The 12,763-nt window shown below is 42.1% G+C and overlaps 1 protein-coding gene across 10 annotated transcripts in view; it reads left to right on the top strand.

The window, feature by feature from the left end:
- DROSHA (drosha ribonuclease III) overlaps positions 1 to 12,763 on the top strand; it is a 106,032-nt gene that overhangs the window by 44,479 nt on the left and 48,790 nt on the right. For 9 of the 10 annotated variants that reach the window (XM_045848184.1, XM_045848180.1, XM_045848188.1 and 6 more), the window contains 3 exons: positions 4,814 to 4,983; positions 9,253 to 9,377; positions 11,035 to 11,134. In XM_045848184.1, the coding sequence (XP_045704140.1) occupies positions 4,814 to 4,983; positions 9,253 to 9,377; positions 11,035 to 11,134 (395 nt within the window). The remainder of the gene's footprint in view (positions 1 to 4,813; positions 4,984 to 9,252; positions 9,378 to 11,034; positions 11,135 to 12,763) is intronic. The other variant, XM_045848185.1, reaches the window with a different exon arrangement.

The following is a 12,763-nucleotide window of genomic DNA, read 5'->3' as shown; positions in this document are numbered from 1 at the left end:
ACACATCTATTCTTCAGCATCTGTGTCATTGTTTCTCTAAGGTGGAGCCCCAGCTGTGAAATTATTCGTTACAACAATATGCACATTTTAAATTTGAAAAGATACTGGCCCAGTTCCCTCCAAAGAGGACATAGTTTGTAGTTGTAACCAGCATGTTTAGCAGTGCACGTTTTCTGTACATCTGCCAGCACTGAGTGTTGCTCGTCCTCTGTAGTTTCGTCTGATAGGTGGAAGCAAGTTCGCTGTCGGCGCCGGCGCCAGCGTCTCACTCGCGCTCAAGGGAAGAGTGCGTGGCTGGCGTGTGTTTCAGGCACTTGTTCACGGTGCTCCGTCCTCACTCGCTTTTCGTTGGCTCCAGTTTATCATCTCCGGTTGAAAGTCTGTCAAGCATCATACTTTTTTCAGTTCCCCAGTTAACTCATCTTCAAGATAGCTGCCTCAGAGACTTTATACAGATGTATTCAAAATTAAGCTTATGGTTTAAACTAAGTATCATTCAATGAAGGTCGGTTTGCTAGTAGTGAAACCAGAGAACCACCAGTTTATTGAGATTTTAAGAATGTTTTCCTTTTTTTCCCTATCCCCGCATCTCCCTTTAGTATAGTCAGACCGTTGACGTGAACTCTCCTGGAGCCAGTTTAAAGTTTATTTTGGCTGGAGCTGGGGCTGGAGCACAGTGTAATTCAGGTTGGGAAGGCTGCATCAGCGGGGAAACCTGCTCATTGCTTGTGCCGTTGCTGTTGTAGAGCTTTGGAATCCTGAGTCGGTTTTGCAGATCGGTTGTTGGAAGTGGCCCCATTCTGAAGAAGTAGTTCTTAGTGTGGCTGACAGGGGGCAGGAGGGTGGGGGAGTATCAGAATTCCCAGGGAGGCAAGTGTGGCTTAAAAAAACATTAATTGAGATGGCATCTTAATGTGACTTTATATTTGGAAAGTTTAGGAAATACCTGTTGTTAATTCAAGTTTTCAAACATGAAGATTAGTAAAGGCATCTTACTCAGAGTACACAGGAGACATAGTAATGCAGTTACTCCGTTATTCTCAGTGTAGGGAAAGAGGAAGGCGTGTTTGTATTTCTTAAAATAGAGTGGTAGGCTGCCGAGAAATACTTGTATAACCAGCCATGTTCTTAACACAAAGTCCCTAACAAATTGCCCTCCCCGCAAATAACCATATAAATAATCCAGCAATATAAATGGAGAGGACTGGGTCTCTAAGAAACAGTTTATAAAGTCTGTCAGTTCGTTAATGACTGTCCAGATTCATTCCCTGAAACACAAACTCCAGTTCTTCCCGAATAATGAGCTGTTGTCATGGTCCGGCCCCAGCGCTGGCGCAGCTCCTGCTAACCTCAGCGCGCCCACTCTGACTTCTCATTTATATCATGTCCTATTTATCTCAGCCAACGAGATCAAAATTGCTTCTTAGCCCGCGGTGACACAGTCCCATAAATCCCCAACATAAACATGTAGCAAAGCAGACAAACCAAAAGAGCCAATTCATTAACATTAGTAAATTCATGGCCGTCTGTGAGCGAGTGGCTCTGTTATTTATCTGCTCTAGAAAGTCATTCCACGGATATTTATGAGTGTCTTTTCGTGGAGCTGGGGTTCTGCTGGGACTCTCTGGTCTTGTCCACTTTTCCTTGTATTTCCATAGGGATCGCACCCCATCGCTGAACCAGAGGCAGCAGCCCAGTCCCCCTCCTCAGGCTGTCTGCCCTGGGTTTCTGCTTGTTCACGGTGCTAAATATCTACCTTGTTGGGTTTTAGGTGCTATTTTAAATATTTAGCAGATTTCAACATGGATTTACACTTTCTCCTTCAGTATTCCCAACTTTGCACCTGCTGTGTGTGTGTGTGTGTGTGTGCGCGCACGTGTGCATGTTTATTTGAAGTATTCCCGTTCCTCTGCTGCCTCAGAACTCCTCCCACGTTGGCAGCTCTGTGCCCAGGCTCCGTGGAAGTGTTCCCACAGGCGCCGTTGGCCTTGTGTCTTTATCTTGCGAGTATTCTCCTGAATCGGGCAATGCCCTGGGTTTGTAGGCTTATGTATGTTCTTCTGACAGCTCTTTTGTTTTTTTCAGTCTTTTTGCTTTAAATTCAATGCCCCTACTGTTGGAACTTCCAACAGTGCTTCACTTTTGTTGGAAGTTCCACGAGGTCAGCCGTCTGTAACTGCTTTGTGGCGAGGATCTGGTGCTGTTTTTCGGGTACTTGGAGTTGCATCTGTTTGCTCCATCCGCTGTGCACCACCCAACCTCTCCAAGTAAAACTTCAAAACTTCTTTCTGATCCTTACAGGAAAACAACCCTCTGCTCCTTCTTATGGTATCCAGGACTCCTGGCATACCCTTATTGGTCCGAAGTACTCTTTAGGAATCTTACCAAATAGGAGATTATGAGCCAAATGCTATTTTACTCTTTCTTTTCTTGGTGGTTCCTAGTCTCAAGGCTCTGTAGGTTTCCCTTATCCCTGCTGTTCTGACTGTGTACATGTGCAGTGCAAGTCGACATATTCCAGTGGTGATCTCCTCCTCGGGCACCAGGGCCTCGCTGCACTGCAACGAGTACTAGAGGGTCTAGTGCATGGACAGTGGAGTTCTCTTGTTCACTTGCTTGCTTCAGGGCCCCTGGAAGCAGAGATTACTGTGGGCCCACACCGACAAGAGGCCTTATGACCAACAGGCACTAGGTTTGCTGGGCCCCTTTGCAAAGAGGGGGACCTCACTGAGGAAGACATGTCACGTGGAGTCATATTGAAATGTCTTGAGACAAACTTTGATATATAAATAGGTCATCAATCATGGAAGTTTGTTAATCAAAGTGGTTCCTGGGTCTAAGGCAGATGTTTTGTAATGAGGCATAAAAATTTCACTGCTTGTGAACAATTATCTGAGTCAGTAGACAGAACAGGTCCTCGTGTGAGGTGATTGTATTTTGCGTTTTAGTGACTCCTTGGTTAAGAGAACTCTATTTGCAGAATGCTTTCTGCAAAGATCCCTCTGGGAACGGTGATTAATCATTATTACTCTACGTGCATCATGAGGGCCTAGACCTATGGCTTTGTCTGTGCTTTTCCCCCACGACTGTGGTATGGCCCACACATAGTGGTCCATAATGTTGGAAACATGCTCCCACCTGAGAATGGAATCCAGAGCTCTTGCTGTGCTCTGTAAAGCTTTGCACGAACGGACCGTCTTGCTGACCGTCCCTCACACTGTCCTCATGTCATGCCATCCACACTGGCCTCTTTGCACTTCCTGGAACATGTGAGTCTCTCTCCACCTGTGGACTTGCGCTGTGAACCCAGACAGTTTTCTCCCGGATTGCTGCACAGTGGGCTTCTCTGCTGCTTTCAGTCCTTGCTCACATGGCTCCTCGTCACAGACACCTTCCTCGACCACGCCTTATGCATAGCTGCGGGCCCTGGCCCACTTCGGTCTCCTTCGCGGTCCTCACCGAGGCCTGATCTGTTGTGTAGTTGTGTGTTCCCTTTCTCCCCTCTGCAATATAAGGGGCTATGCCTGTTCAGATCGCCACTGTGTTTCCGGCGTCTAGGAGAGTGCCTGCTACGTAGTGGGGGCTCAGTAAATATTTGCTGAATGAATAAACGAGTATTCAGATCAACGAATGAATGTATGCCTACACATACAGTAGCTCTGTAGCAGCAATGCCATCTAGATTCAGAGTAGCAGCCAAGATAAAAAAAACCACACAAATCAAAAAGAAATCTTGATCTTTACTCTCTTCTTTCTCCCATGTGTAGGCCTTCCCAAGTTCTTAGCCCATAGCAACTTGTATTAAAGTCTTTCAACCTTTTCCATGCTCCGGTACTCCAAATTCCTTGCCTGTCGCTAACTCCTCCAGTGCCAACGGGGCACTCTCATTTGTGCCCACCCATCCCCGCCATCTCGGTTCCCTCATTTCTTGTGAAGCGTTTGGCCCTATACTGCTGCTGCTAGCGTATGTCGTGACCTGGGGAGGACATTGCCCTCTAAACCTTCAGGGCTGTTGTCTTTCCTCCGGGTGGGCCTGAGCAAAGAAAGGGGACGTGAGGTGGCTGCACGTGTTGGTCCAGAGAGGAGGCAGGAGGCTGTGTACCCGAAATTAATGCCCGCATTAAATGAGTCTTTGGTTCGTCAAGCACCAGATTAATTGGCTTTTCCCAAGGTACTGTAATTACGTCCTTTGTTGTTTCTGTCTTCCGTACTTCGTGGTATGTGCTCTGTAAGCCTCAGAACACTTGGTATTTTCCCATGTACTAACTCCAGAATCATCTCCATGATATTAGCGCAGGCCCTGTACGTCTATTCATCATGGCAGGTGCAGCACATTAGCACCAGAAATTTAGACCATAACACAGTAATCGTTTATTGAAAACATCCGTAAATATCCCCAACGCTTAGAATTTCTTTAAGACAATAACATCTCTTCTAAAGAGCTTTCATCTGTTACCCTAGAAAGAATGATAAAATATTTAAGTTTTGTATTTTACAAACTGTGGTTCTGCAAGCCGGTGGTTTTAAATTTATTTAGGTAGTCACCTTTTCTTATATTCATACCTCACAAATGGACCCTTTCATCGTTTATAATGTTGCTCTTACCGTTTTCTAAATGAGATGGTTTATGAGCACCGTTCATCAGCGAAACAAACGGCTTTTGGGTTGTTTGGCACCTGGCGGAACAATGTAAATTCTACATCACCTTCACAGAAATGTTCTGTTTTCCCTGCCGTCTTGCTTTTCCTCACTCGCCGGATTGGCTGTTCATTGGGCAGCCTTACTTTCCAACCCCTCTCTGCACTCCCCGCCAGATGGAGGAAAGGAAGTGCTGTCCATGCACCAGATCCTCCTGTACTTGCTGCGCTGCAGCAAGGCCCTGGTGCCCGAGGAGGAGATCGCCAACATGCTGCAGTGGGAGGAGCTGGAGTGGCAGAAGTACGCGGAGGAGTGCAAGGGCATGATCGTCACCAACCCCGGCACGGTACGTCCTGGTGCTCACACCCTCAGACACGGAGCCCCTCTTCCCAGATCCGAGTGTTTCAGAAAAACAGTAACTGCTTTTCAAAGGTTATGTACTCGTTGCGTCTTATCCTTGAGCAATTTTTAAAGTATTTAGCAAGTACGGAAAATATTGCAATGTAGGCATATTTGGTAGTGAGTCCGTCTTAATAAATTTATTCTGCTCATGATGGAGAACTTTGAAGTTTTTAGATATGTTCAGGTCTGATTTCTCTCTAGGTATAAAAGTAATCTATCTTCACTGTAGAAAATTAGGAAAGTCGAAGAGCAGCCCAAAGAAGGCAATAAAAATGATCCATATTTCCATTCTGCAAAGATGATACTGTTCAGTTTTGTGATCTCTTTAGGACAGACATATTTCAAATTGTTTTGGCATCATACTATGAAGAATTATTATATTAAATATTAAATATTTAGACCTTTTCCCTCTCATCCTTGTCTAGAAACCACCACAAATATCATTTTCCCATAATCTTAAAATTCTTTAGGAGTGTAGTGAGAAAAAGGAAAAAGGCCCCTAAGTTATCAAAGTAGCTCCTTCTTGTCGGGTGCCCAGGTTGCTCCCAGACCTTTGCTATGACAACTGTTTCATTGCATTTGCATATGTGTGTATATGTGTGTATATGCTTGTATCTTCGAATATTTGTCCATCTGACTCCTTCTGATGAAGTCCTGTAAGTGAAATTAGTAGTGTGAATATATGCACATATTAAGGTTTCTGGTTCATGTGTCAAATACCTTCCAGAAGGGCCGTGAAATCCGCTCTCTGACCAGGGGAACATGCGAGTGCCCATTTCTTCATATTGGTTATACCCTTTTAACAAAAAAAACTTTGTCAGTTTGATGAGGAAAAATATTACTTAGTTCAGTTTTGTATTTATTTTGGTTTCGAGCAAAAATTGATGTTTAAAATGTTTATTGACCTTTTATGCTTTCTTTTGATAATGGTCTATTAATATCCTTTGTCTAATTTTCTTATGTGGTATTTGTCCTTTTGTCCTTTTTCATTCATCTGTTTATTGATCCTTTGCCATAATTATCACATACATTTCGCATTTCTTTTTACTTATTATTTTGTTTTAAAATTAGCTTCTAATGTTGTTTAAATAAAGATATAAAAATTAAGAGAGAGAATTAAAAGATAACTAGTTTTATAAAGAAGATGCTGTTTTATAATTGAAATTATTGTTTTCAAAATATGTTATTGTTTCATAAAATAGTTATATATTGGCATCTTACCAGGATAAGGTTTTCCAGAAATGGAGAATTAAAATGTTTCCATGTAAAGAAACAGAATAATCTATTTATACAAAGCTGTTGTTTTAAAAAGGCTGCCAAATTGTTTAATAGCCACAATTCATAAAAATAAAAGCTCTGGACCAACTTTTTGTAGCATGACAATAACATCTGCACCAGCAGAATGTTGCTGTTTGCAAACCCAGCTTTCCAGTTCGTGCTGATTGTTTTAAACAAATCTTGAAAATGGAAGTGTTTAATAAAAATGTTTTAAAATATAAAACTTATTTAAAACTGAAAAGTCCTAGTTTTTACTGTTATATTTTAAGCCACATAAGTCATTGTTCAAGTAACTTTAAAAGAAGTACACAAGTCATAGCACTATGAGAGCATGACTGTGAATTTAATTTTTCTTCTTTAGACAGTCGCATAAATTTACATTTCTCCTGTCAGGTTTATAGCTGGGTCAGGAGATGGGTTGAGGTGATGGTAGACATTATCTCTTCATCTTGGTAGGTCTGCTTCAAGCGTCCCATGATTTACAGTGGACACTTTGGGAACACTCTTACCCTGGACCTTCCTTCCATGGCGTGGTTAAAATTTCCTGAAATCCTAGAATCAGTTGGAGAGCTTTTAAAAATATAACAATGCCATGATCATCCCCACCCCATATACTCCAGGGAGGCCCAAGGATCTGTAGTTAAAAAAAAAAGAAAAAATCCCCTGGTGCTTCTCATTCATTCATTGGTTGTTATTGAGCCAATGGCATAGAGGACATTTACTCCACGACCATGATCATCATTCAGCTCATCGCTGAGGGACAGCTCTGTGAGCCGGTACTAGTAAAGTGTGTGGGTTGTATGTGGCGCTCGTCCGGGTCCGGTCTCACAGCATGTCCATACAGGAGGGGTCTGTGATGAATCTGTGGGCCAGTCCGTAAAAAGCCAGCCAGGAAAGCCCATCATGAGATCTTTAAGGAACCGAGAAGTTGTGTGTTACTGGCATGTTTAAGTGTACATGCCTGGCATGGTGTGTGGCTAGTTTCAAGATACTGAGGAAACCAGGTTAGTCTGGATGGAAGGTTTGTGTTGGAAAGTAATCGGGAATAAATTAAGAAAGGTAAACTTGGATGCCAGGCTTTGGGACACGTCAAAGTTCATTCTTTTTTAGTATTTACCTAAAATTTTGATTACAGGAGGACAGGATCCTGAAAACCCAGTATCATTCAAATATCTTTCATTATTCTGAGAATAAGGCAGAGTGTGCATGGCACCACCTTTCATCCTCTGCAGTACTTGCTTTGGAAGATCACTCAACAGCAAGAATATGGGGGAATTTATTAAATTTTCAAGCCCTATGGTCACATTAATTACTTGATTGCTATAGAACTTAAAAGAATTAATCTCCCTCTCTTGGCACTTTGCATCTGCCAGAGAGTACTTTGGTCATTAGTAAGAAGGATTTCTATTCTTCTGCCAGGATGGAATGACAAATATTGTAGAGTGTGGCCCAATTCTAGAACTTAACTTCATTCCCTCCCCAACCTGTATAAATTTAGAAATGCTATAGATATTTTAAATCACCATTTCCTTGTTGATACCATAGCATGGTGTTTAAAGTCATGGAAATGTGAATAATTCGCCAGCATTTTTCAGTTACGTGTTTACTCTTTTGAAAAGGAATCCAGCTGCTTTGATGCACAAAGTACTGGAAACGATCCTTAGGCCTGGATAACGCATTGTTACTGTGCGTAAGCGTTTATTCAATTTTATATTAGGTTACCTGTGACTGAGATCTTCTCTAGTTATCAGTTTTGAGACCTGGGGTCAACTTTTGAAGATACTAGTGAAATTTTGCTTAAATAACATTTAAATATTCTTTAAAAACTTAAATAGAAGTTGTTTTTAAACTACTCTGGATAAGTTTACGCAGACCCATTCATATTGTCACCTACTTGGATTTGTCAGGTGGTACCTGGGGTGCAGTTGTGGATCCGGTAACCAGCTGGTCCCAGCTGCTGGGCTTTCCCGCTTTTAGTATTGCAACCCCTCTGTCCTGGACAATCCAGGCCACCAACCAGACTCCAGTTACTGGTCATTGCTGTGCGACAGAATGAAGCTTATTGGCCTCCGTGAGGATCAATTCTGTCGCCTTTGGCTCCAAAGCAGCTGAGCCAAAGATCCCACAGTCTCCCAGTAAGAATTTACTTTCTTACTAGGGACTGTCCAGAGTATCCTTAAGCAAGAAGGTTGCTAAAACACTCTCTCCATGATTTTACCTTTTTTTTACAAATTTAAGTTTTCAGGATGAAAGGTATTTTACAAATGGTTCCTTATATTTTAGTAACTCAAGAAGGAACACACTGTTCAGTTTTTCCTTTATTAGACTTGAAATCAACCCCATGAGACTCTCTATTACAATTAACAATGGCCTACATGGACATAATAAGAGAAGCTTAACCATTTGGCCTTGTATTACCATACCATACCTTCTAATTTAAAGACGCGGAATGGGAAGAATACATAAGGTACACAGAGAACTAACGGGAAACAGTTCCGTAGAGGCGTATCTGTCTGTGCATGCATCCTTGCTAGAAGTGAGCTATCAATCCGAAACGTGAATGAAGGCAGAGGAAGCCAGCACATCTCTTCTCCGTGATGTGAATCCTTCCCCTTGTGCCTTTGGAGAGGTTAAGGAAAAGTTATATCTGACTAGGTGTCCTTTTAAAAGTTTAATTTTTTAAAGGTTTCTGTGTGGACTGCAGAAAAGGACAAGATCATTGTTCATTACGCCAAATGGCACAGACTCATTTACAGGGATGACATTATAGTTTTTATCTAGTGTAACTGCTATGATTAAAGGGTTTAAATGACATTTTCCCTTTGGGGATGAGGCTTTCCTAGAAAAAAATCCGATTAATTTCTTTCCTGCTTAGGTTAAAGTCAATACTTAAAGACTTCTTCTGGGAATAAACGGCTTTGATTTTTCTCTGTAGAAACCAAGCTCTGTCCGCATCGATCAACTGGATCGTGAACAGTTCAACCCCGATGTGATCACTTTTCCAATTATCGTTCACTTTGGGATACGCCCTGCACAGTTGAGTTATGCAGGAGACCCACAGTAAGATATTTCTCGGTGTTTGTCTTAGCCAATTTCACCTTCTACTAACAGCTGAATCAGCAGAGGAATACCCTTGAGTAGATGTTTTCCTTTCTGAAAAGTTAACGAGTCACGTTTCCAAATTGCGGTTACCAAATGAAACAAGTTTTGGTAGCACCCCGAAGAATTATTTCCTCTACATATGTGACTGTAGGAAGTTATTATTCAATAGATTATCGTTGGCAATCATGGTCAACAAGAGTCCTGTATGTTTTTGATCTTTAAGGAGCGTTTCGTTTATTTGTCATTATAACGCTTATTATTATTTCTATTTTTCCAGTGCCCTCTAGAGGAAAGTAGCACCATGTGGTTCCTAGCACTGCTGAATTTATTCAGAGTTCTGTTTTTTGGAGCATCTTAAAAAGAGCTCAAGACCCCCCCACGCAGAGTGAAGGGTTGTGTTGGAAGGAGGAGCCATGACTTCTGACTTCCAGAGTTGGTGTTTCTTTCCACACTGGGGTTTTTCTGACTGGCACGTTAGTGTCTTTGGGGAGAAGAGGAGGCTGTGTGGGATTGGACATAGCACCATTATCTTCTTCAGGAGTGTCTGAATTTCCTACCTTGTTAAACAAACATTTTCCTGGCTGAACTTTTTTTTAAAGGATTCCTAGTGGGAGAAAAGGGCATGGGGTATTTTCAGTTCATAAATACAACTCTGGCTAATATATTAGAAGAGGCTAAAGGGTTTTGTTCTTTTTTTCCCCCCTTTGGATAAAAGTATGAAGCAGTGACCCAGGCACTGTGTAAGTACTCCTTTCTTTCCTCCATTCTCTAAGAAATTGTTATCAAAAAGGAAAGACCCAGCTGAGGGCGAGAAAGGAGCCGTTTCAATGACAGAAGCAGTTTCAAGATGACAAAAAAAAATTCCTTTGAAAGTGCCTCCTTGTCAGAAAAGTGTTAGTAGAATGTGATTAGGCTCTTGTGGACTCTGAAGGCGGGAATGGGGATCGATAAAGGGCCCCACATTCTCCTCCTTCCCGGGACGCCTGCACAGTCTCCTTTGGACTGACCCGGGGTCTCGCACACTCGGCTCCCGGTGTGCTTGCCCGTGTCACGGCATATCCGTATCGGTGTGCACCGTCCGTCTCGTTTCCTCCCCAGGGGAAGAGGGGACGCAGCCAGGCAGCCGAGGCACTGGCACAGATGGGGTGTTCTTTTGTGGTATTCTCCAGCTGGCGCTTTCAGTGCGGGCAGTTCGGGGACTGCCAGTATCCTTATTAAGAAAGGGGTCTTCCTCTCAGCAAGCATCGGGAAGCCCACATTTAAATAGAATGTGTTACTTTCAAAGAGATTAGACGAGAGATGGCACATGTTTCTATTGGTTTTGTATCTCTCCTTTGGAATTCTTTCCAGAGACATTCACCCATATAGTGACACCTCATTTTCAACCCAAATGAGCAATGCTCAGCTTAGTAACTAAGTTCCAAACGACCCCTGGTCATCCTGACCTTCAACACCCCCAAACCATATTCTACCTTAGAATGAAGGAAGGCGTGCTGCCGCTGTGATATTAAAGATAATGCAATTTGTGATGGAACAGGCCTATTAAAACAACTGGCTTTATTGCGCTTCCGATTTGCCTTCTCTTTGTTTACCATGTCTCTGTCCTTTTCCTTAGGTACCAGAAACTCTGGAAGAGTTATGTGAAACTTCGCCACCTCCTAGCAAATAGTCCCAAGGTCAAACAGACGGACAAACAGAAGCTAGCACAGAGGGAGGTGGGTGTTAAGCCCTGTTTTTCTGTGATCAGTGATGAGGCACTTCAGGTTTATTTCAAGATTGTTGCGTGGTTGCCGTGCTTCTAGAGTAAGATAGAAAATACTTTCAAAATATCGTCCTTTACTCCCTTCCTCACGTTAGCATGCCGAGTGATTTTTTTATCTTATTTATATCTAAGGAACCATTTTTTTGTCCTAAAAAGGATAGTTTCTTTTCCTCTTCTTCTTGATCGTTTCTTAATGGATTGCTATCATTGGGAATAAATATATCTTTTATAGAAATTAAAGTTTAAAACTTAGTGGATCAGCTTTTTATCATTAATTAGACTGCACATAATACAACTTTGGGTCTTATGCAGATTTCTTGGTCTTAAGGTTGTAAAAGATTGTCTTCTATACATCTATCAGTTTAGTCAGGTCAACTTATTTTGTAGGATTTTATGTTCTACAGTCCACATTTCTCTATTCATGGGTAGTATTATCCCTATATTCTAGGATCACTTATGTTTTAGTTATCATTTTAAGAGTAAATGAATTTGGTATCAGAATAGATTTTTGTCCCAATGAGGTTTTATTCTGCTCGGTGGTATAAGAGCAAGGCTTTGAAGCTGGGAAAATGTTTGAATTCTGGCTTTGTCACTCACTGTGACTTGAGCCAGTTGGCCTCATTGCGAAGGAGGGAGGTAGGGCTGAGAGAAGCTGACCACAGTATGCCCCTCTTGGTGCACCCAGGGGAAAAGGCTGCCATGTGGACTTGTGAAATATTCCATTCCACTTGCCTCTGATTGGCGGTTCGGATGGTGGTGGTGACTCCTTTGTTATTGCACGTTCCAATGAGATTGTTGTTGAATAAGCATACACATTTAAAAGCATTCTTATGATTAATTATTTGAAAGTCAGCAAAAGGAGACTCAGCTCCTGATTACGTCTTACAGAAGTTTTGGATTATTGTCTTTATTTAATAAAATGTCCCCTGGCCTGTTTCTGTAATGAGCTCGCAAATTTGAAAACAACTTTTAAAATTATGTGGATTGCAGGTTAATTTACTGATTACCTTCCTTAGACGTAAATGCTTGACATGAGGCTCAATATAATTATAATTTTTACATGCTGATTTCAAAACCCAAACACTGCACATTGTGGGGTTTTGTTTATTTATTTATTTTTATCAGTGAAAGGATATTTTTTTAAAAGATTTTATTTATTTATTTTTAGAGAGGGAAGGGAGGGAGAAAGAGAGAGAGAGAGAAACATCGATGTGCGGTTGCTGGGGGCCGTGGCCTGCAACCCAGGCATGTGCCCTGACCGGGAATCGAACCTGTGATGCTTTGGTTTGTAGCCCGAGCTCAATCCACTGAGCTACGCCAGCCAGGGCTGAAAGGGCATTTTTAATTTGGACTTGCCAGAATGGTAGATTTTGTTTAGATTTTTTTCTTATCTAGTTACCCAAGGCTTTGAACATTCTGGCCTTCCTTTCAAGTAAATTATTGTAATTTGGCGTGAAGAGGTTCGAATAGCTGAATGTACGAGTGATAGCGAATGAATCTGGCTTATTTTCTAATGCTTGACGTGTGGCTTACTATTGCTTTACGACCACCAGGCTGCTCATTGTAACGGGTTCTTTTCCAG

This window comes from Phyllostomus hastatus, unplaced genomic scaffold (assembly GCF_019186645.2).
Source record: "Phyllostomus hastatus isolate PE091 unplaced genomic scaffold, TTU_PhHast_1.1 phas_contig_58, whole genome shotgun sequence".
Taxonomy (NCBI): domain Eukaryota; kingdom Metazoa; phylum Chordata; class Mammalia; order Chiroptera; family Phyllostomidae; genus Phyllostomus; species Phyllostomus hastatus.
The sequence above is the reverse complement of the archived record's forward strand: the minus strand, read 5'-3'. Positions and strand labels throughout refer to the sequence as shown.